This window comes from Helianthus annuus, chromosome 10, assembly GCF_002127325.2.
Source record: "Helianthus annuus cultivar XRQ/B chromosome 10, HanXRQr2.0-SUNRISE, whole genome shotgun sequence".
In the NCBI taxonomy this organism is placed as follows: Eukaryota; Viridiplantae; Streptophyta; class Magnoliopsida; order Asterales; family Asteraceae; genus Helianthus; species Helianthus annuus.
Genome location: NC_035442.2, coordinates 82,126,372 through 82,149,067, shown reverse-complemented (window position 1 = coordinate 82,149,067; position 22,696 = coordinate 82,126,372). Strand labels below are relative to the sequence as shown.

The 22,696-nt window shown below is 39.9% G+C and overlaps 1 protein-coding gene across 1 annotated transcript; it reads left to right on the top strand.

Annotated features, from left to right (window-relative positions):
* Positions 1-5,623: 5,623 nt before the first annotated feature.
* LOC110881998 lies at positions 5,624-6,466 on the top strand. Its single transcript, XM_022130111.1, has one exon. It carries the CDS (start codon positions 5,624-5,626, stop codon positions 6,464-6,466), a length of 843 nt encoding a protein of 280 aa, XP_021985803.1.
* The last annotated feature ends 16,230 nt before the right edge of the window (positions 6,467-22,696 follow it).

Genomic DNA, 22,696 nt, shown 5'->3' with positions numbered 1-22,696 from the left:
GTAAGGTTAAATGAATAACCAAGTAAAAATGAATTTGTATAATACAAACTGTTTTTGTAAATCAATGTCTTGTGAAAAATATGTTATTTGTGTAAATCCAAATTGAATGATTTAAATAACGCTACGACATGTAATATAATACAAGCACTTATATATAGGAAGTACTAGCGGCGTATCCACCATGCTTGTATCACATTACACACGTGTCGTTACTTAAATCACTTACCCAAACAAACCACCAATGTAAATTGCCCATGTCTAAACCAATTGTCAAATGTCATTGTGAAAACCATGTCAAAATGTTTATGTCAAAATGTAGTACATGAAATGTGTATATCAGTATCAAAATGTCCATGTCAAATGTCAATCAAGTGATGTGTAAACAAAATGTCATGTATGGCAAGTGAAGTATGTATCAACTATACCATAGGTGAAAAATGCACAAAACAAAGTATTGAAGTAAAACTCAGTTTAAATCAATGTTATGTTTTGTGGAAATGCATGCTATACTGATACAAACATTTATGCGGTGTTGTGAAAATTCCATACATTCAAGCCTTGAGACAGACGGATAACCCTAAGTAAAGGTTATCAAAAGAAATGTTTTCGGATTCGGTCATTCCATCCATCCAAACAAACCTAGGATTTTAGGAACGGGATTTGTCAAGTCCTATGGTACCATTACCTACTACCGAGCGGTGTGATCAATGTTAATGAATGTACATTGTCCCATTTAAACAAACCAAATGTCATACCAAAATGTAAGCATGTGATGTGATGTGAATGCACTAAGTATGAACAAAATGAACATACATAGCATGTGATGTGAAACAAATGTACTAAGTATGATGAACATACATAGCATGTGATGTGAAACAAATGTACTAAGTATGATGAACATACATAGCATGAAAAGATAATGTAAAACAATGTACTAAGTATGCGCTAAACGAACATACATAGCAATAGGCGATTCTCTTGCTCTTCATGAATCCTATGTTTTTCTTCGTGATCTTGTGTATAACAGTCTGTGATTAGAGGTTTGATCATTCAAAACTCTATAACGAACTAGTTAGCACTAGGGATCGATCTAGAACTAGGGTTTTTCGTTTTTCTTCTCATAATCGCCGCCTCAGATTTGATTCAGGAACCCTAATTTATTAAACTGGTAGTCATTGATTGCGGTTAACTGAGATTAGCTAGATTGATGCTCAGGTTTAATCGATCAAGGGTTCAGGTTTCGAACTAGGGTTTATAGGATTAGGGTTTCTTCTGTTTTGTTTTTGGATTGTGGCGGCTCTAGGGTTTGGCGTAGTGTGCATGCTTGTGTTTGTTTCTAGTTTCACGTGAGAGTTGAGTTGCTTCGTTATGGATGATCGTTCAAAGCTTGGAGATAATGCCAAAGATGATCGGGGTAAGCCTCCTTTGCCGTTAAAGGGTTTGGTTAGTCGGGTAGTCAAGATTGATGGGAACCCGATGCTTTCTAGGAGAGGGGTAGTGCAAACGGAACCAAAACGAATTAATGTTATTGATGAACTTCAAAAGATTACGGTTCCGGTTCAGTTGCCGCCGGAATTTTATGATTTGGAAAATAAGTCGGCTGGGAGTCAAGGGGGTCACGGTTTGTCTGCAGACCAAGGTAGCTCATCTAAGGCTATGTCTTATGCGGAATCAGTTGCAAACAGTAACACTAAGGTAAATTTCCGTTCTTTTGCAAACTCGGATGTGCATGAAGGATGTGATGTTGTCCTCCCTAGGGAGTCGGTTCGGGAGGTTCGAGATAAGCTAGCAAACACATTATATGGGTATTTTTTAGGGGATCGAGTGGCGTTTCCAGTTGTAGATTACTATGTTAAGAACAATTGGAAGAAATATGGATTGGAAAAAAACAATGATGAATGCGAATGGCTTTTTCTTTTTCAAGTTCGAGGACGAATCGGGTATGTTGAATGTGGTTAAGGATGGCCCGTGGATAATAAGATCGCAGCCGTTGTTTCTTAATAATTGGACCCTAACGACAAAGCTGGAAAAGAAAGAGGTTAAAACGGTTCAGATTTGGGTTAAAATTCATGAAGTTCCTTTAGCTGCTTACACGGAAGATGGTCTCAGTTTAATTGCCACGACAATTGGGGAACCGAAGATGCTAGATTCTTTCACTACGTCGATGTGCATGGATGCATGGGGGAGAAGTAGTTATGCAAGAGCATTGATAGAAGTCTCGGCTGAAAAGGAGTTACGAGAAGAGATTACAATGGCAATTCCAGAGCCCGAGGGAGATGGTTTCATAAAAGAAACAATGTATGTGGAGTACGAATGGAGCCCGCATAGGTGTGCTACTTGTTATGTGTTTGGTCATTCCGTGGAGACATGTCCAAAACAGCCCATGAAACTGAGGAAACCTGTTCAGGAGGTTCGTAACCGAAATATCCAAAAGCAGCCAACTAAGAGATTTCCTACTATGGATCAAGACGGATATATAGATGTGTATGGAAAGAAGACAGCAAAGAGAGTTGGTGTTCCTGTGAACAAACAAAAGCCTAAGTTTGAATACCGGCCGGTGGGTCCAAAACCGAGGAGTGATAATAATCGAGCTTCATAGTCTAAAGCGGTAAAGTCCTCTAACCCTTTTGATATTCTAAATGATGTGGATGCCGATACGGGAGAAACAAAAAAGGGGTCTAGGTTGGACGATGAGGATGATCATGAGGTAGAGGAGGTATACAATGAAATGGATGAGTTCATGACACACGGGTCTAAAAAGAATAACACAGGGGCAAGCACTCCTGATCAAGAGGTTCACAATGATTAGTCTAGCGGCATGGAATATAAGGGGTTTGAACCGTCCCCTGAAACAAAAGGAGGTTCGGCAGGTGGTAAAGGATAACAACTTAAATTTTTGTGCTATTCTTGAGTCTCACGTTGATGTAGCTAATCTGGGGAAAGTTTATAAGTCTGTTTTTCGAAATTGGGACTGGACGTCTAATGGGGGCCAATGTACGAAGGGGACGAGAATTATAATAGGATGGAATCCGGATGTTTTTGATGTTATGGTGGTCAATCAGACGAATCAGGCTATGCATGTATAAATATTTTTTAAGATTGATAAGAAAATGTTCTTTTATTCCATTGTTTATGCGGCTAACTACTACGTATCTAGAAGAGAGTTGTGGCATCAATTGTCCATGCACAAGGTGCTGGTAGGTAGTAATCCTTGGGTCATCATGGGAGATTTCAACTCTGCTTTAAACCTGGAGGATAATTCGTTTGGAACGTCGGGTATTTCTATCAGTATGCGAGAATTTCAGGCTTGTATTGACGATATTGAGGTATTTGACATCAACAGGACAGGTTTCCATTTTACGTGGAATCAAAAACCGAAGGAAGGAATTGGGTTATTGAAGAAAATTGATAGGGTGTTAGGAAATACGGCTTTTGTGGAGGAATACCCGAGCTCGGTGGCTGTTTTTAATTCGTATAGGCTGTCCGACCATTGCCCGTGCATCCTAAAAATCCCGAAACTCGGTGTCGATAAGCGAAGGTCTTTTAAGTTTGCGAACTTCTTGGTTTTTAAACCTGAATTTCTAAAGATAGTTAAACATACTTGGGAGTCAAACGTGGATGGAGTTCATCAATTCCGTGTTGTCAAGAAGCTTAGTATGTTAAAATCACCATTACGAGCGCTATTATTTCAACAAGGAAATCTCCATAAAAAGGTTGCTGATCTTCGGGCGAAGCTTGATTCAATTCAACGGGATATAGATGAAGACCCGGTAAACTTGGTTCTTCGAAATGAAGAGTCTAAGGTTACAAATGCTTATCAGGAAGCTTGTCTGGACGAAGAGAGGTTTTTCAAACAGAAGTCTAAAGTGGATTGGTTGTGTGCGGGGGATATGAATACGGCATTCTTTCATTCCTCGCTAAAAAACAGGAATCATAGGAGTCGGATTGATGTTATCAAGGATGTGAATGGGGTTGTTTATGAAGGAGATACAGTTCAGTTGGCGCTTGTTCAACATTATGAATTTTTTTTGGGTTGTCATGATGAGGTCTCGCTCTCCCCTACTCCAGATCTGTTTTCTAATAAATTGCAGCCGGAAATGGCAAACCAAATGATCCGTCAAGTTACGGAAGAGGAGGGGACGAAGGCTATGTTTTCGATTGGTATAGATAAGGCTCCGGGCCCTGATGGATTCTCATCAGCCTTCTTTAAAAACGCTTGGCCGATTATTGGGCATGACGTATCGATGGCGATCATGGATTTTTTCTCTACAGGTAAAATGCTTCGTCAGCTCAATCACACTCTTATTGTTCTCATCCCAAAGACGGCTACGCCAGCTAGTGTCACGGATTATCGGCCGATTGCTTGTTGTAACGTGCTTTATAAATGCATTAGTAAGATTATTGCTGATCGCATTAAAATGGCGCTGGATGGGATTGTTAGTGTGAATCAATCTGCTTTTGTTCCAGGTAGGAAAATTTCGGATAATATTCTCCTCACCCAAGAGTTAATGCACAACTATCATAGGAACTCGGGCCCCCTAGATGTGCTTTCAAAGTGGATATCCAGAAAGCGTATGACACGGTTGATTGGAAGTTCTTAAAGGATATTCTGCTAGGGTTTGGTTTCAATACTCGGATGGTGGATTGGATTATGATTTGTGTGGGTACTCCGTCGTTTTCAGTGTGTGTTAATGGCAATATGCATGGTTATTTTAGAGGTAAGCGGGGGTTAAGGCAAGGAGATCCGTTATCCCCTTACCTCTTCACTCTGGTTATGGAAATTCTGACGGCTATTTTGAAACGCGAGACATCACTTGATTCTTCATTCAGATTTCATAACAGATGTGAACGTCAGCGAATTATTAACCTGTGTTTTGCAGATGACCTGTTCATTTTTGCTAGAGGGGATTTTGATTCAGCCAAGTGCATTATGCTTTCGCTATCTAAGTTTACTAAAATGTCAGGTTTGAATCCTAGTATTCAGAAGAGCACGGTTTTCTTTTGCAATGTAGTTAATAATGTAAAGAATGCGATTCTGAATGTGTTGCCGTTTGTGGAGGGTTCGTTACCGGTTAAATATTTGGGTGTCCCCTTAATCTTGACGAGACTTCTGTACAAGGATTGTAGTATCCTTGTGGAGAAATTGGAGAAGCGTATTATGAATTGGAGGAATAAAATGCTGTCATTCGCAGGGAGATTACAGTTAGTTTTGTCAGTTCTTTCTTCGATGCATATTTATTGGGCTTCCGTTTTTATTTTGCCAACTCGGGTGGTTCATGATTTGGAGGCGAGAATGAGTAATTTTTTATGGACTCAGGATGTTTCGTTCCAAAGAGGGAAGGCTAAGGTTTCATGGAAATCTGTTTGTCTTCCTAAATTTGAAGGTGGGCTGGGTATTAGACGGATTGGAGATGTCAACAAGGCTCTTATGGCAAATCATATTTGGAGCATTCTCACTAAACGTAAGTCGCTTTGGGTTGACTGGGTGTATGATTACAGGTTGAAAGGCAAGAGTTTTTGGGTTTGTAAAATGCCTGCTAGTTGTAGCTGGAGTTGGCGAAAGCTCATTCAGCTAAGGCCATTGATGCGGGATCATTTCAGGGTTTAGATCGGGGATGGGAGAATGACTTCAGCCTGGTATGATTCGTGGTCCGATGTGGGGCCGCTGGCCAATTTCATTTCTCCTAGGAGAATAACAAATGCAGGTTTTCGATTGGAGGACTCGGTTGCGGACGTTTATGATAATGGGGAGTGGCTATGGCCAGCTGCGTGGCGGGATATCTTTCCGGTCCTTATACAACTTGATCCGATCCAGTTAAGTCCTAATAAAAGAGATACAATCAAATGGAAGGATGGGAATCTGATGTTGGAGGTTTCTGCTTCGAATATGTGGCAAACGGTTCGACATAATGAAGCAGAAGTGGATTGGAGCAGGCTAGTTTGGTGTGCTAAATGTATTCCAAGGCATGCGTTTCTCATGTGGCTGATTATGAGGAAGAAATTGCTAACCCAAGACATTATTCTACAGTGGGATCTATCTCGCAGGAAGAATATGACTATGATGTGTTGCTTGCTTTGTTACGAAAATCATGATTCTCACAATCACTTATTTTTTGAGTGCAAGTACTCATCGAAAATATGGAGTACGGTTAGACAAAAAGTGGGTATGGAAGATGTTGATCCAAAGTGGGATGATGTGGTGGGATGGCTTATGATGCGTGTTAACTCTAAAGCGGCCGGTATGTATGTCAGCAGGATTTTAGTAGCGGCTACTGCTTATTTTATTTGGCAAGAAAGAAACACGAGATTATTCAAGAATCAGCTGAGACCTCCGGAGCAATTGTGTCAAGTAATATTGGATACGATTCGGTATAAACTCATGGGAGTTCGGTTGAACAGAACTGATAGAGTGGCAAGGCTGTTGCAGGATTGGGATATTCGTGATGATGGATTCGAAGGTGGCTGATTAGAGACTCGAATTAGAGTTTTCTAGTTCTTTAGACTAGTGGTTGTTTTTTGGTTATCTTGTATTGTGTTTGCTTTTTGCTGGTATACTTTCATGAGGCATGTCTCATGATTGAACTAGTGTAGGCTCTCTACACTACTTGTTTTATTTGGTTGTGAATATATAAAATCACCGGGGTAACCCCTTTACCTAAAAAAACATACATAGCATAAAATGTCATGTAAAACGATGTACTAAGTATGCACACAATGGACATACATAGCAAAAACATAATGAAATCATGTACTAATAGTGTACTAGTGAACATAGCAAGTATGTGATATGAAAACATGAAAAGCATGAAAGTAACAAGTAGGCACATGTGTTTCACCCCAAAATGTTTGAAAAACAGTAAAAGAGGGGACTATGTACTCACTTGAGGTGCTTGAAGTCTTGAACAACAACCAAGCAAAGCTAGAGGGATCACGGAATCAAACGGCACCCTATATAGATAACTACATAAATAACCGGACCTAAATCAGGGGATTGGATAGTATGAGGTTTCGTAAACCAAATGAGTATTGAAACTCATATGACATGGTTTAATAAAGCCTACATACTAAAATGAAACCTAATCTAAGTGCTTATGACCCATTATGACCCGTTTAGGTAGCTTATGCTACTTTAACGCGTCGTTTGCGTAAAACGCGTTCGGAACGCCTAACTAGCCCTATGACAAGTGAAATATCCCTTAACATGTTTAATATTGTTGCTAAATCAGTTTAGATGTCAAAAGTTACATTACATATGCTTAAAATGAATTTATGCGTAAAAAGGGCATTTTGGTAATTTACCTAAGGCATAAGAACTACTCATCATACAACTATTTAAACGATGTGACCATAAGGTATAACCTCGGAAGGTTACTCCCTATACAACTATGGTCACCTAAAGTGCTTGGTCGGATCCTAAAGATCGACCAAATGGGTCGGGTTCGAAAGCATAAGCGATTGTTTAGATCGCTTACCTTTACGACCCTAGACAAGCACAAATCTAAAAGCGACGAGCTAAACATGCTAGAACATGTTTAGTAAAGTTAGGAAACAGGTTTGGTATCAAAACAAATGGTTTTGATACCCTAGAGTAGTTTGGTTACAAAATACGCGAGAAAACACATTTTGGCCGAAACTACGACTCGTCACTGAGCCTAGATAACGTGGTAATCAGTGGGTATAGTCACTAGGGACTATAACCATCGTGATTACGCTCACGTTATGAAGTTCAAACGAACTTCGTGTTGACCATAAACTGGTCAATGCAGAAAGTCAAACACAGTTTGACTTTAACGCTAAAACAAATGAAAAGCACGAAAGAATACTTACAGAGGGTCCCCGCAAGATTGAATTCCAAGTATTTCTCAGGTATGAAGTGATAATCACTCCAACTTAGAGAAAATCTCAGAATTCAAGTGAGGAATGAATGAAATGAAGGTGGGTATTTATAGAAATGAAATGAAGGTGGGTATTTATAGGAGAGCTAGAACCGTTAGGATCATTTATCGGGAAACGAGCTTCGATCTAGACCCTCCACTTGGCCCATGGTATTGCTAAACAATGGGGCACAAGAAAACCATCAAATTTAGCCTATGGTATTGCAAAAATTGCATTAAACCCCCTGAATTCGGCCCAGATTGCAAAATCTGAAGTTTCTGTCTGACAGGCTCTCGCACCCCGCGTAAGAATTAAGCTTGGCTTACGCGGGCCGCCTGGCCAACTTTGCAGATTGTCAAAACAGGTCCCTGCACATCAGAAACTTGCATTTTGGCTCATTTTTGACACGTTTAAGCCCCGTTAACCTCATTTCAAGGCTCTAAAATGAAGTTAAAGTATAGGGAACTCAAAACATGCTCAAAAATATCTCGGATGTCGGTTCGTTTGGTCGTACGGTTGCGTTATTCGGTTAATTACGACGGAAGTCGTAACGAACGCAAAAACGATCCAAATTAAGCGACGAATGAAATTTTATCATGCAAAACACTAAAACATAATATTTTAATGATTACATGAATTTTAGAATGTCCGGATATATTCAGAACGCAAAATATGCGCGAAAATGCAAACTTGTGCACTTTTTGACGCTTTTAGTCCCTGAATGACCAAAAAGTTTATTTTAGCACACCGAACACCTCAAAGCCTATTTCTAAGCTATGTAAAGGATGTTTAGGGTGTGTTTAACTTATGATCATGTTCCGGAATGTTCGTTACAGTTCAAATTGGCATACTTTTGCAGTTTGTCATATTTAGTCCTTGTAAGCGAATAGACTTGATTTCGGCATACCAAACCTTCCAAAACTTATTTCTAAGTTATATAAAGGTTATTTAGGTTATGTTAAGCCTATGTCACTATTCCGGAGTGTTTGTTGCATTAAACTGGTTATATTTACGCATCAGTGCGCGTATAACCTTCCAGAAAGCGATTTAGAGCCTGAAATCGAACAAGAGTTGATATGTGCAAATGATACACATGTTTATACAAATCCCAAGTATGAAATACAATATTTCATTGGTTTGGTATTTGTTTGATGGCTGAAGTGACACAGATGTCACAGTCTCCCCTACTTCAGGAAATTTCGTCCCGAAATTTATTTAGAGGAAACTTGTGAGAGCTTGAAACATGGAGTTGAAAAGATCAAACAACACTGGTTAGAATCCTGAACTTCTAGTAGCTTTGAATAACATCATGCTTGCAATGTGAGAGGGACACTTATATACAAGTACATATAGTGTTATTGGTGCGTCCACCGTACCTCCATTACATTGTTCACATTTTGTTACGGTTGCCATTGTTGGTTCTTACACATAATAATTCTTACTGTGGTTTCCGTGCACTGAACTTCGTAATTATGTATGCATCCATAATTACATAATTCCTTGCATAGTTACGTAGTGCATCTTATAATGTGTAGGGGAAGGAAACATTGAACGAGCCTGTGATGATTGTGATTAGACCATACTTGGGTCCTTTTTAATTGAGTCAATAAATGATCTCCAGACCGCCAAGGAGTCTTTTCAGCTTATATCATCACATGTCATTCTCAACCAGATTCTGAATCAATCCTTTGACTAGACCACTCAAAGGGTCTCTTTTTGAATCATGGAATGGTACTATATAATCCAAAGGTCTTGACTATCACGTAGAAGCCCAATAAGGATTTAAGGTAGTACCTTTTTTGTCACACCCCCAAAATCCACCTACGGAGTATCACCGCTTGGGAGCGTGACTGACCAGGATCAAGCCACCAATCATATTAAACATAGTATATAATAATCAAAGTAGTTTGTAAAAACCCAATTCAATACAATTGATGTTCAAAACAAACATAGTTTAAGTAGCGGAAGCATAATATGAAAATCCAATATATGTAATAAGTTCAAGTGTTATAAAGTGTAACATAACATCCACGATCCAAGCTCCACAACGACCTGCTCCTCCCTGTGCAAACTCCATATGTACCTAAGGTCCTGCAAGGCATGCAGCAGAGAGTCAACAAGTAGTTGAGCAAGTTCACAGTTAATAGTTCAGTAATTGTAATAGTATAGTAAGCCTTGTGTTCGTTCATTAAGTCATGTATCGTATTAGTTCGTATCGCGGCCCTCTAGGCATGTATGCGAATATTAGGGAAAGTTTCCAAGTATTCTAGACTAGGTATATTTGTATCGCGGCCACCCGGCATGTGTACGAAGTTTAGTGTATAGTTCGCAGCCTTCCTAGGCATGTGTGCGAAGATTAGTCATATTATCGCGGCCAACCCTGGCGTTTGTGCGAAGATCAGTTCTATATGTATCACTAGTCTAGTCGTATCTTATCAATAACCCTTCCTCACCCGAGGACCATATAACTAAGTTCCATAAGCTAGGTAAGTACAAGTAAATAATCCAAACCCATTCCCACCCTGGGAACCCCATGCCTTGGCTGTGTGAACTCACCTTGGTTTGCTCGGTATGCTAAAGAATACACATGCTCACAGTTAATCAATCACGACCTATCGTACGCAAGTATGTATAATCAGTTTTCGTTCGTAACAATCTTGCACACAAATCTAACGTCACATAGTGTGTTTGGCAGTTAATCATCATGCGGCATTTAAGCAGTCAGCCAAATCCATGTAAATTCATGCTTGACAGGATAAACAGGCAGTTAACATACTTTACCAGGTTAACACATTTAACAGGGTTACATGCATATCTTAACAGAGTTAACATCTCACGAAATTAATAAACTACTAGAGTTTACTAAGTTAACAACGTTAATAATGAACAGGTTCAATAAACTAACAGTGTTTCATGCTGAACTGTGTTACCAACATACTTAACGGGGTTAACAGATTTAACCTAACGAGTTTACTGTACTAGCATCTTGGATGAAAACACAACAGACTTGTCCTATATGTCATTCAAAAAACTCGGATCATTCAACACTTATAACTTTTGATCACATGTAAAATAAAACTCGGACCAAGAGATTATCCATCAAAAATTCGGACAACACCACAAAAGTCGGACAAGGTGTTTTAACACCACAAAAGTCGGACCAAGGGGCTCCCCCCCCTTTAAACTCGGACAGGGGAGGCCCCTCAAAAACTCGGACATGGGGCTTGTTCCTCTTAAAACTCGGACAGGGCTTTTAAAGCCCAAAACTCGGACCACCTATAGCATTCATAAAGTTCGGACTCCATATGTTAACTAAAAGGTCGGACAAGTGCTTGGGGTTAAAACCCGGACCTCAATCCCTCCTTTAAAACTCGGACTATCATCTTCCTTAGTCACAAGTTCGGACCCCCTTTATCAATTAAAAGGTCGGACATATATATCATATTAAAATTCGGACTAAATAAACACATGTAAAGTTCGGACCCTTCAACAAACATCATTATGCGAACATTCAACTCTGATGCAACAGTTACGTTTTTGTTTTCATACGATCAGGAACCCTAATTCATACATTGCATAGCAGAAATCAATTCAACAATTAACATCTTCATCATATCAAGCATATTGGCATCAGACAATCGATTAAACACCCAATCATAACCATTACACAATAAATCAGAATTGATCGTAAGCACAGAACCATCATATGAAGAACTAGGGTTTACAAGAATCACAAGAATCAAGAATTGATAACAATCAAACAATCAATAAACAATTACCCTGGATTGATTCTGTCACACCCCCAAGATCCACACGCGGAGTACCACCGCTTGGGAGCGTGACATGACCAGGATCAAGCCACCAATCATATTGAACATAGTATATAATAATCGAAGTAGTTCATAAAACCCAATTCAATACAATTGATGTTCAAACCAAACATAGTTTAAGTAGCGGAAGCATAATATAAAAACCCAATGAACGTAATAAGTTCAAGTGTTATAAAGTTTAGCATAGTATCCACGATCCATGCTCCACAACGACCTGCTCCTCCCTGTGCAAGCTCCATATGTACCTAAGGTCCTGCAAGGCATGCAGCAGAGAGTCAACAACTAGTTGAGCGAGTTCACAGTTTATAGTTCAGTAATTGTAACAGTATAGTAAGCCTTGTGTTCGTTCATTAAGTCATGTATCGTATTAGTTCGTATCGCGGCCCTCTAGGCATGTATGCGAAGATTAGGGAAAATTTCCAAGTATTCTAGACTAGGTATATTTGTATCGCGGCCACCCGGCACATGTGCGAAGTTTAGTGTATAGTTCGCAGCCTTCCTAGGCATGTGTGCGAAGATTAGTCATAATATCGCGGCCAACCCCGGCGTGTGTGCGAAGATCAGTTCTATAAGTATCACTAGTCTAGTCGTATCTTATCAATAACCCATCCTCACCTGAGGACCATATAACTAAGTTCCATAAGCTAGGTAAGTACAAGTAAATAATCCAAACCCATTCCCACCCTGGGAACCCCATGCCTTGGCTGTGTGAACTCACCTTGGTTTGCTCGGTATGTTATTGCTTCTAGGATTAATTAACTGTCTAAGTCTGTTACACACGACCTAGGATACATTGCACATAAGCTTGATGTGAGTGTTTTACGTACAATTAGGGTTTACAAGTCTTTGATATCCAAGCAATTGTGTTATGTGTGTTCATTGTGTACAGAATGATATGAGGAGATTGTTCACACATACAGGATCATACAGTTGCATTCAGTAGTATACAATCATATACAGAATCATACAGTAAGCTTCAACACTGATGTTTGTCATAAGCATATATCATATGTGGAATTCTGACTTGTAGCATGCAAGTCAGGGTGGCATCATGTTTAATTCACAAAGGTTGAACATAACAACACAACAGAAGGTCAGACAACATTCCAGGGCAATCAGTTTTGTCGGCGCTGAGTTACTGGATTGCAACCATCGATATATCTCTCGATCACTTTCTCCAGTGGGGTAACCATAGTGGGACACAACAGACTGAGTTCCTCAAAACGATCCGTGTACGCACGGTGTTCAGCCCCATCTTGCTTTAAATCGTCAAACTCTCGTTCCAAAGCTCGAATTTCGTGACGGGGACAAAACTCTTTCATCATGAGAGCTCGAAGCTCTTCCCATGTTTGTGCCAAAGCCACTTCGGCACCCCTATCGCGCATAACACCATTTCTCAAACACGCTTGAAGCAAATTCAACCTTACGCGCATTCGGACACTCCACGTGTCTGAATGTGCTCTCGATACTCTCAAACCACTGCATGAGCGAAGTTGCTCCATGCGAACCAGAAAACTTTAGCGGCTTAGCAGAATTGAAACTCTTGAAGTTACATGGTGCATTGTTGTTGTTATTATTGTTGTTGTTGTTGTATAACTCATGGATTTGGGTCATAACGCCTGGAAGCACAGCAGCCATCTGCTGAGAGACAAGGGCTGCGATCTCTTCCGCAGTAAAAGATTATGCTTCACGTCGAGGAGGCATTGTCTAACAAGGAAACAGGAGAATCGAGTGGGGTTGAAAAGCAAAAGAGGTATTGAAAATACCAACAAAACGCAAGAAAGGTGATCATTTGTTCGTTACCTCGAACAAACAAATGACATGCAGCGATTAATCAAAGTAAATGGGCCAAGATAATGTATCGCCGAAGACATGCTCGCCTATAACTGAACACTCACCCCAAGAGTTCCCAGGTAAGAGTGACTGGTCCGATTATGTGGATTTGTACGGACACTCAAGCCTTAGACAGAAAACTCAGGGTACAGGCACTCACTCTTCCAGTTTGCACGTGTTCACATTATTTAGACCCAACTTTGACAAGATTTTGAAAACTTAGAGGGTTCAAAACCTTATAACAAAGGGTTCAAAACCTAGTAATCAATCATACCAGAACAGATGATTAGTTTTCAAAGCGGATTCGAACTTAGCGTTCTCATTGTGGTTATCACCTAAGGATAGGTGAGGGTATTGTTTTAAAATCTAAACGCAAGAAACTTGCGTTGGGGTCCTAAAAATTATAGTCTAGGTCAAAGCATTACTAATAACCTAATTCCCTATAACCATTGGCTCTGATACCAACTTCTTCTGTCACACCCTGACCACGTAGGACAACAAACCGTGGCGGAAACATCGGGGAGTGACGTGGCAAAATTATTGTTTCATAACCATGGATACAAAAAGAGTTTCGTTTTATTAAATATATTAAACATTAACATTGTCTTAACGTAGAACAAAAAAGTTTCGCATCGTCTATCACTATTATTATGTCACTAAGGCCTCGTCCAGATCCTATGTGACGCATGCATCCTAGAGATCACATCAAGCAACAACACCTGAAACATATGTAAAAACAAAGTCAACAAAGAAATGTTGGCGAGTACATAGGTTTCATAAGAGTATCGGAATCATGGCTTCGTTTATATGTTGCAGTACTTAATTAGACTACAAGAGTCAAAATACAAACCTCGTTTTGAAAAGTGTATTGCAACATAATTTAACCAACTCAAATCAAGTGGGTTATAATTTATAAAAACTCGTAGCCATGATTCTTAAACCAAAAACATTTGTTTTAGAAAACCAACTTGTAAAACATCTTGTAAAAACTCGTTAAAAACTCGTATGGTTTATATCTTTTAGAAAAACATCGTTGTGTGACATTGTTTCAAAATCGTTTACCCAAGTGAACTAAATAACGCCACGGTATGTAATATGTCACACCCCGACCACGTAGGACAACAAACCGTGGCGGAAACGTCGGGGAGTGTTGTAACAGAAGCTATTGTTTCACAACCATGGATACAAAAAATGTTTCGTTTTATTGATAATATTAAACATTGCATTGTCTTAACATAGAATAAACAAGTTTTACATCGTCTATCACTATTATTATGTCACTAAGGCCTCATCCAGATCCTATGTGACGCATGCATCCTAGAAATCATCAAGCATCAACACCTGAAACATATGTAAAAACTTAGTCAGCAAAGAAATGCTGGCGAGTACATAGGTTTTACAGGAGTGTTTGATTCATGGCTAGTTTAAATGTTGCAATACTTTATTAAAAACTTAGTTTAAGAAAAGGGTTATAATATTGCAACTTAAATAACCAACTCAAATCAAGTTGATTATAGTTTATAAAATCTCGTAGCCATGCTTCTTAACCCCAAAAACATTTGTTCTAGAAAACCAACTTGTAACATATCTTGTAAAAGCTCGTTAAAAACTCGTATAGTTTATATCTCTTAGAAAAACATCGTTGCGTGACATCGTTTCAAAATCGTTTACCCCAGTGAACTAAATAACGCCACGATATGTAATATGATGAAAACACTTATATATAAGAAGTACCAGCGGCGTATCTACCATGTTTTCACCATATTACCCCCGTCTCGTTATCTATACACTTAACCAAAAACCAATCGTTTATCGAAATCATTTAACATCGTTTCCAAATCGTTTTCAATTCGTTCCCAAATCGTTCCCAAATCGTTTACTCGTTCCCAAATCGTTTACTCGTTTAGATCGTTTAAATCGTCCTCGTTTTAATTGTGAAAACTTATATATGGTCGTCTCGCTAATAACATTCAAACCTTTGTGACTCGTCCATCGTTCAACTCATTCTCGTATTAACAAACCACCAAAGGGTAAGTTAACAAACATCAGATTCAGTCGCTACCCATAACCCCCACACATAACCATGGGGGTAGTAAAGTAACGGGATTTGTCAGATCCTATGGTACCATAACCTAATACTGGTCGGCTTGATCAATGCTAATGAATGTCATTCGTTATGTAACTACAACCAACAAGTTCGTTCACTTTATCGAAATCGTTCTTAGTTTAGTAAAAATCGTTTTAATCGTTTTTGAAATCATCGTTTAAACCTTAAAAACATTTCGTACATATGAATCACCCCAAAACATTTAAAAGAAGTAAAATAGGGGAACTATGTACTCACATGTAGTGCAAAGTATCCTTGATCAAATAGAACTTCAACAAACTCGAGCAAACCAGAGAAATCAAGTAGCTCCTAGTAATCGAACCACTAGTTAAACAATAGACGCCTAAATCGGAAGATCGGATAGAATGAGGTCTTGTAAACCAAATGAGTGTTGGAACTCATGTGATATGGTTTAACAAAGCCTACATCCTAAATCGGAACCTAACCTAAGTGCTTTCGACCCATCGCGACCCATTAAGGTACCTTACGCTACTTTAACGCGTCGTGCACGCAAAAGCGCGTTCGAGACGTCTAATTAGTCCTATGACAAGTATTTATGCCCATACATGTTTAATTATGTTACATAATTAGTTACGTGACCAAAAGTTTAGGTTACATATGCTTAATTACCAATTATGTATGAAAAGGGTATTTTGGTAATTTACCAAGGGCATATAACTACCTATCATGCGACTAATTAAACCTAAGTGACCATAAGGTATAACCTCGAAAGGTTATTCCCTAAAACCTTTCGAAACCATGGAAAATAGGCAAAGTGGCGTACAAACTGAACCTACCAACAGAACTCAGTGGAGTTCACAGCATATTCCAAGTTTCATCTGAAGAGGTGTCTGTCAGGTGAAACCCTCATAGTTCCTTTCAAGGAGCTCATCATCGACTATCAGTTGCGATTTGTCAAAAAACCAGTGGAAATCTTGGACCGGGAGGTCAAGATTCTCAAACGCACCAGGATACCAATTGTTCGAGTTCGCTAAAACTCCCATCGTGGCCCCAGAGTTACCTGGGAACGAGAAAACCAAATGAAACTCACATATCCCCATTGTTCGAGAGCAGTGCAACCACTGCTGAGGTTGAAGCTAATGCGGATTTTCGGGACGAAATTCCAAACCAACGGGGGGATGATGTGACACCCCATGAAAACCAGAAAACAACGCAACACAACTAGCTTCCTCAGTAACCACGTGCTAAATTTCGGGACGAAATTTCTTTCAAGTTGAGGATGATGTGACAACCCGAGTTTCTAAGACCTTCCCTGGACATGTTATTTGTTACAAACTCTGTCTTTGAAAATTTATTTAAGTATGCGTACTATTTAAATATGTGTATTTTTGAGAATGTGTAAACTATGGGTTGGTTATTGGTTATAAATTTATGCAAGCAATTAAACTGATCACAAACCACAACCATACCCCACGAAACTTTAGTATTAAAACCTCGCCATGAACTCGACGAAATAGTGAGTTTCGTCATCACTGGGCTGACGGAACAGTGAGTCTCACCAAGATGGGCTTCCGGCCCAAGTGAGGCCCAGCCATGTATCGGTTATAATTATCTTGCACCCACACAATTATTCGAACCCTAATTCCCTCAACTCACAGTCGACAACACTCATTGGTCCACTAGGAGATTTCTTGTGCATCGGTGGTCGTCCCTTTTACTGGTTAGCATTCTGTTAGATTCGAGTTCTTGTAGTTTTGTTGAATCACTAATGTTGTTATTGAAACCTGTTATGTATAATCTGAAGTTGTGTTATAGGGTCACAGTTAGATTTGACTTGTACTTGATTACGGTACTGTGCTTGATTGATGAACTATTTGGGTTGCTATGACGATTCATGCTAACTGTTATGATGAATGATAATATTACGATGATTGATGATGATTATTGATAGGTTGTTTGAGAATATAAACGATGATGATGTGCTCGCATGATAAAACCAGAAACCGTTCAGTGTATCCTGTGATAAGATAACTGTGCATATTAGGGTTTATCTGTGTAGGAGACAACTGCTCCCGGTGAAACAAAGGACCCGACGAAACAAAGGACCCGACGAAACAAAGGGGTCCGACGGAACAAGAGTGTTTCGTCGACCTGTGTGCGACGAAAAGGGGGAGTAGGGGTTTCGTCGATTAGGTTGTTATATGAACAGTGAACTGAGTTGTTTGTATTGGTGAACATGCGTGATAATTGCTGACTGTTAATGACTGTTATTGAGGGCCAAGGAATCATGATCTGGTTTTAGGTCTAGCACACATAACATAGTCAAAGTGGTTTAAATGCTTTTGAAAATCAACAGGTGCAGACTGCATTAATTGAACATATTAGAAGTCATGTGATTATAATACACAATTCATGCAACTCAAGTTGGGGGTCCAATACATTTGATGACATGTGATCTGACAAAGCTGATAACTCTTGAATAAAATGAAAAGCCATGTGTAGTCTTGAAACAAGCATGATAATGATTGATTATATGTTAAATCTTGCATGTTGATAATATCAGTTATAATTTAGTTTTGATCGATACACCTAGCTGTTAAACAAGGATAAGGAAAATACATATAAACTGTGAACGTGAATGAATTACATAACGACTATGTGTTCATCAGTGATCACTACCTGGCATGCATTCAATGATTTTAACTTATGTGAAAACAATGTGAACATAAACTGACGGCGTATACGTACATGCTATAGGCTTTGACTGAATATTTGTGAGCACATAAATTAGCAAACCGAGCAAACCGAGGTGAGTTCACACTCCTACCAAGGCATGGGATTCCCGGGGTTGGGAATGGGATTGTATGATTACTTGTACTTACATCACTACAGAAATACGTACCACTGACCTCGTTAGGTGTAGGAAACCTATAGATACAGCTAGACTAGTAAAACACGGGAAGCCCCCACTAATCTTCGCACACATGCCTAGGAGGCCGCAATACAAACATTAATCTTCGCACACATGCCTAGGAGGCCGCGATACGAATACTAATCTTCGCAAACATGTCTGGGAGACCGCGATACAAATACAAACACAACTAGTCTAGGATACATGGGAAACCCCCACTAATCTTCGCAAACATGTTTGGGAGACCGCGATACGAATTAATATGATACCTGGTACAGAACGAACAAATGATTTACCAAACGAATACTATAACTAAACAACCAACCGTGAATTCGCTCAACTTTGTTGATGACTCGTTGCCACATGCCTTGCAGGTCCTTAGGTGCATATCATAGGAACTTGCTGTCTGAAAAGCTGGAGAGGTCATGGGTCGAGAAACATGGAAACACAATACAAGATTAAAGGCTTTTCCCATGTGGTTAATAAACATGTAATGAATGATTTATGCTTCCGCTGTAACTGTGAATTATTGAAACATTGAAATACTTACTGATAATCAATGAAAGTCTTCTTTACATATATCTATGAGTTCAATGTGATTGATGGCTAAGATCCTGGTCAGTCACGCCTCCAAGCGTGGTACTCCGCATGTGGATTTTTGGGGGTTTGACAATTATGCCTTAGGTAAATTACCAAAACGGGAGGGCTGCTCTGGGCGATTTTGGCGACTCCTAGGAAACCCTAGTTTTGTTCTTGTTCTTGCTCAATCTGATCTTGTTGTGATTGATTTGGGTTAGCAATTGTGGTGTTGTCGTTCCTTCTGAGTAAGGATACTAGACTTCTACCGTGGTTTCTAATCTTTTGAAGTCACGATTAAGATCTTTTTCGTTTGGCTGATTAGGGTTTCAAAGTCCATTCGCTAGGGTTTCACGGTTTGTTCTTGATTTCATCCTTGGTTAGCGTGACGGCTGTTTAGGGTTTCATCTGTTTTTTTGCTTGTTGTTCTTTTCGTGCTATTGGTGTCGTGCATGCATGGAGAACAATAGTGACGGGTTCAAGTATTCGGATCATGGTACACCTGGGAGTGAGAATAATACACCTCCGCTGCGTGGTATTGGACTAAGAGTTACGAACATTGAGGGTAATCCCTTATTACCACGACGAGGTATGTACTCTACTAATAATTCGTCGGTCATTGATGGGTTGTTTGAAATTTCAAAACCTGTGGAGCTAGATGACGTGTGGGGGTATGGAGACGAGTATCTGACTGGTACGTCGGCTCCCCATGCAAACCCTAATTCGAGTACAATGGCTAATAAGGGTTCTGAATTAGAGAATATGGGGGGGCAAACGGCTGCTAAGGTTGTTACTCCAAGCTTCTCGTATGCAGACAAGGTTAGAACTCAAACTTCGCAGAAAAGGGAAGTCAACTTTCGTAAGTTGGATGCTACGGAGACGGTTCAGGATGCCGATGTGCTTATTCCTCGTGAGGTAATCAAACAGGTCCAAGACAAATTTGAGAATGTTTTGTATGGTTATTTTTTGGGCAATCGGTTGCCATTTCCTGTTGTGGAATATTATGTGAAAAATGTGTGGGCAAAGCATGGGTTCTCGAAAGTTATGATGAATAAGGATGGGTTCTTCTTCTTTAAGTTTGATTCAAAAGAGGGCATGTCAAAAGTTTTGGAAGGGGGACCATGGTTGATTAGGAAGGTGCCACTGTTTTTGAATGTTTGGTCTCCGGATATCAGTCTAAGGAAAGAGGGTATCAAGTCAGTTCCTGTTTGGGTCAAGATGTATAATGTTCCGATCGCTATTTATACGGATGATGGTTTGAGTTTGTTGGCCTCAAAGATTGGAACACCGAAAAGATTAGATGGATATACGGCTGATATGTGTGCAGATAATTGGGGAAGGAGCAGTTTTGCAAGGGCCCTAATTGAAATAGATGCGGAGTATGAACTTAAAGATCATATAATTGTTGCAATTCCGAAATTGGAAGGAGAGGGATATATCACAGAAAAGGTGAAGGTGGAGTATGAATGGAAGCCGCAGAGATGCTCGTTATGCTGTATCTTTGGTCATAGTGACCAGACATGTGCTAAGAATGTCCAAACTAAAGCAAAACAGGTGATTATTGATGACGAGGGATTTACTACTGATAACAGGAGGGTAGCGAGAGTAGGTGTGACACACAAAAGGCAAAAGCAAAAGTTTATTTACAGACCGAAGATGAACAAGTTTGGGCCGAGCACGTCGGGTACAAAGGAAGGCAATGTAAACGAATCTGAAAATACGAAGGTGCAGACACGAAACTCGTTTGATATACTGTCTAAGGGGGTTGGGGATGCGGAAATGGGTAATGAAAGTCAAGTTAATGAGGCAAGAGCTAGCGAACATAAAGGTAATGGCACAAGTTCACGAGTTGAAGAAATTGTGGAAACTATTCCGACTGAAATGTCGGAATTTATGAGGAATGACCAGTGTAAGTATTCTGAGGGGGCAAGCACTCCCGGGCACAAGGGTTTTAATGGATAGTATAGTCTCATGGAATATAAGGGGTTTGAACCAACCCCTGAAACAAAATGAGGTTCGGGTGCTTTTGTCGGAAAATAAAGTTTCTGTTTGTGCAATTCTGGAGTCCCATGTGAGTGTTACGAATTTGGATAGTGTTTGTAACAAAGTATTTAGACGATGGAGCTGGACGTCGAACGGAGGATTATGTCAGCGGGGTACAAGAATCATTATCGGATGGAATAATGAACTGGTGGACGTTATGGTGCTAGCGCAGACTGAGCAGGTCATCCATACGCAAATCTGGTCCAAGGTTGATAATTCGAATGTGTTCTGCTCTTTTGTTTATGCGATGAATAGTTACCAAGAGCGTCGGGGTCTATGGGACGATTTATGCCGACATAAGCTTTTATGTTCGGATAAAGCTTGGTATGTTATGGGGGATTTTAATTCAGCCTTGCATATTGATGATTCGTCTATTGGAACGTCTAGTCTGTCGATAGGCATGAGGGAGTTTTATGAGTGTGTTCAAAATTCGGAGTTGGTTGATGTTAAAGGCCATGGTATTCACTTCACGTGGAATCAGAAGCCGCGAGAAGGTATGGGTTTGCTTAGGAAGATCGATCGGGTTATGTGCAATTTAAAGGGTCTAGAGTTGTTTCAAGATGCCTATGTAATGTTTCATCCTTCCCGTATTTCTGATCACACCCCGTGTATTTTAAAGCTGAATAATGTGATTATTAGCTACAAGCCGAAGCCGTTTAAATTCGCAAACTTTATAACGTCCAAGCCTGAGTTTAAAGTTTGTGTGGAGCGTGAATGGGCTAAAACTATTGCTGGTTGTACTATGTATTCGGTCACCAATAAGTTACGCAATCTGAAACCGGGGCTTAGAAAGATACTTTTTCAGCAAGGAAACTTGCATAAAAAAGTGATTCAGATGCGTAAGGAGTTAGATGAGGCTCAGAAACTGGTGGATTTGAACCCGTTGGACGTAGAGTTTAGACAAAGGGAACAACAATGCCTCCTTGAGTTTAAAGTAGCCGCATACGATGAGGAATGTTTCCTGAAACAAAAATCAAAAGTGGAATGGCTTTGTGCTGGGGATTCGAATACGGCTTTTTTCCACAACTCAGTCAAATGCAGGAATTATCGTAGTAAAATTCATTGCATTCGTGATGTAACAGGAAATCGGTTTGAAGGTGAGGACGCGGTGGCGGCTCTTGTCAATCATTATTCGGTTTTTTTGGGGACGGAGGATAAGGTGTCGAACATTTACACTTCTGATGTTTTCACTAGTGTGGTCAGCCAGAATGATGCGAATAATATGGTAAGGCAAGTTACTCGTGAAGAGGTGAAAAATGCTATGTTTAGCATCAGTGAAACCAAAGCGCCGGGCCCGGACGGGTATACGTCGGCTTTTTTTAAGCATGCCTGGGAGATAGTGGGTAATGAAATTACAGATGCGGTGTTGGAGTTCTTTGAAAACGGTCAAATGCTGAAACAACTTAACCATACCATCTTGGCTCTTATCCCCAAGGTGGAAACTCCGGATTCGGTTTTGGATTATCGACCTATTTCTTGCTGCAACGTGCTCTATAAGTGTATTAGTAAGATCATAACGGACAGATTGAAGGGTAGTTTGGAGGCTCTAGTCAGCATAAA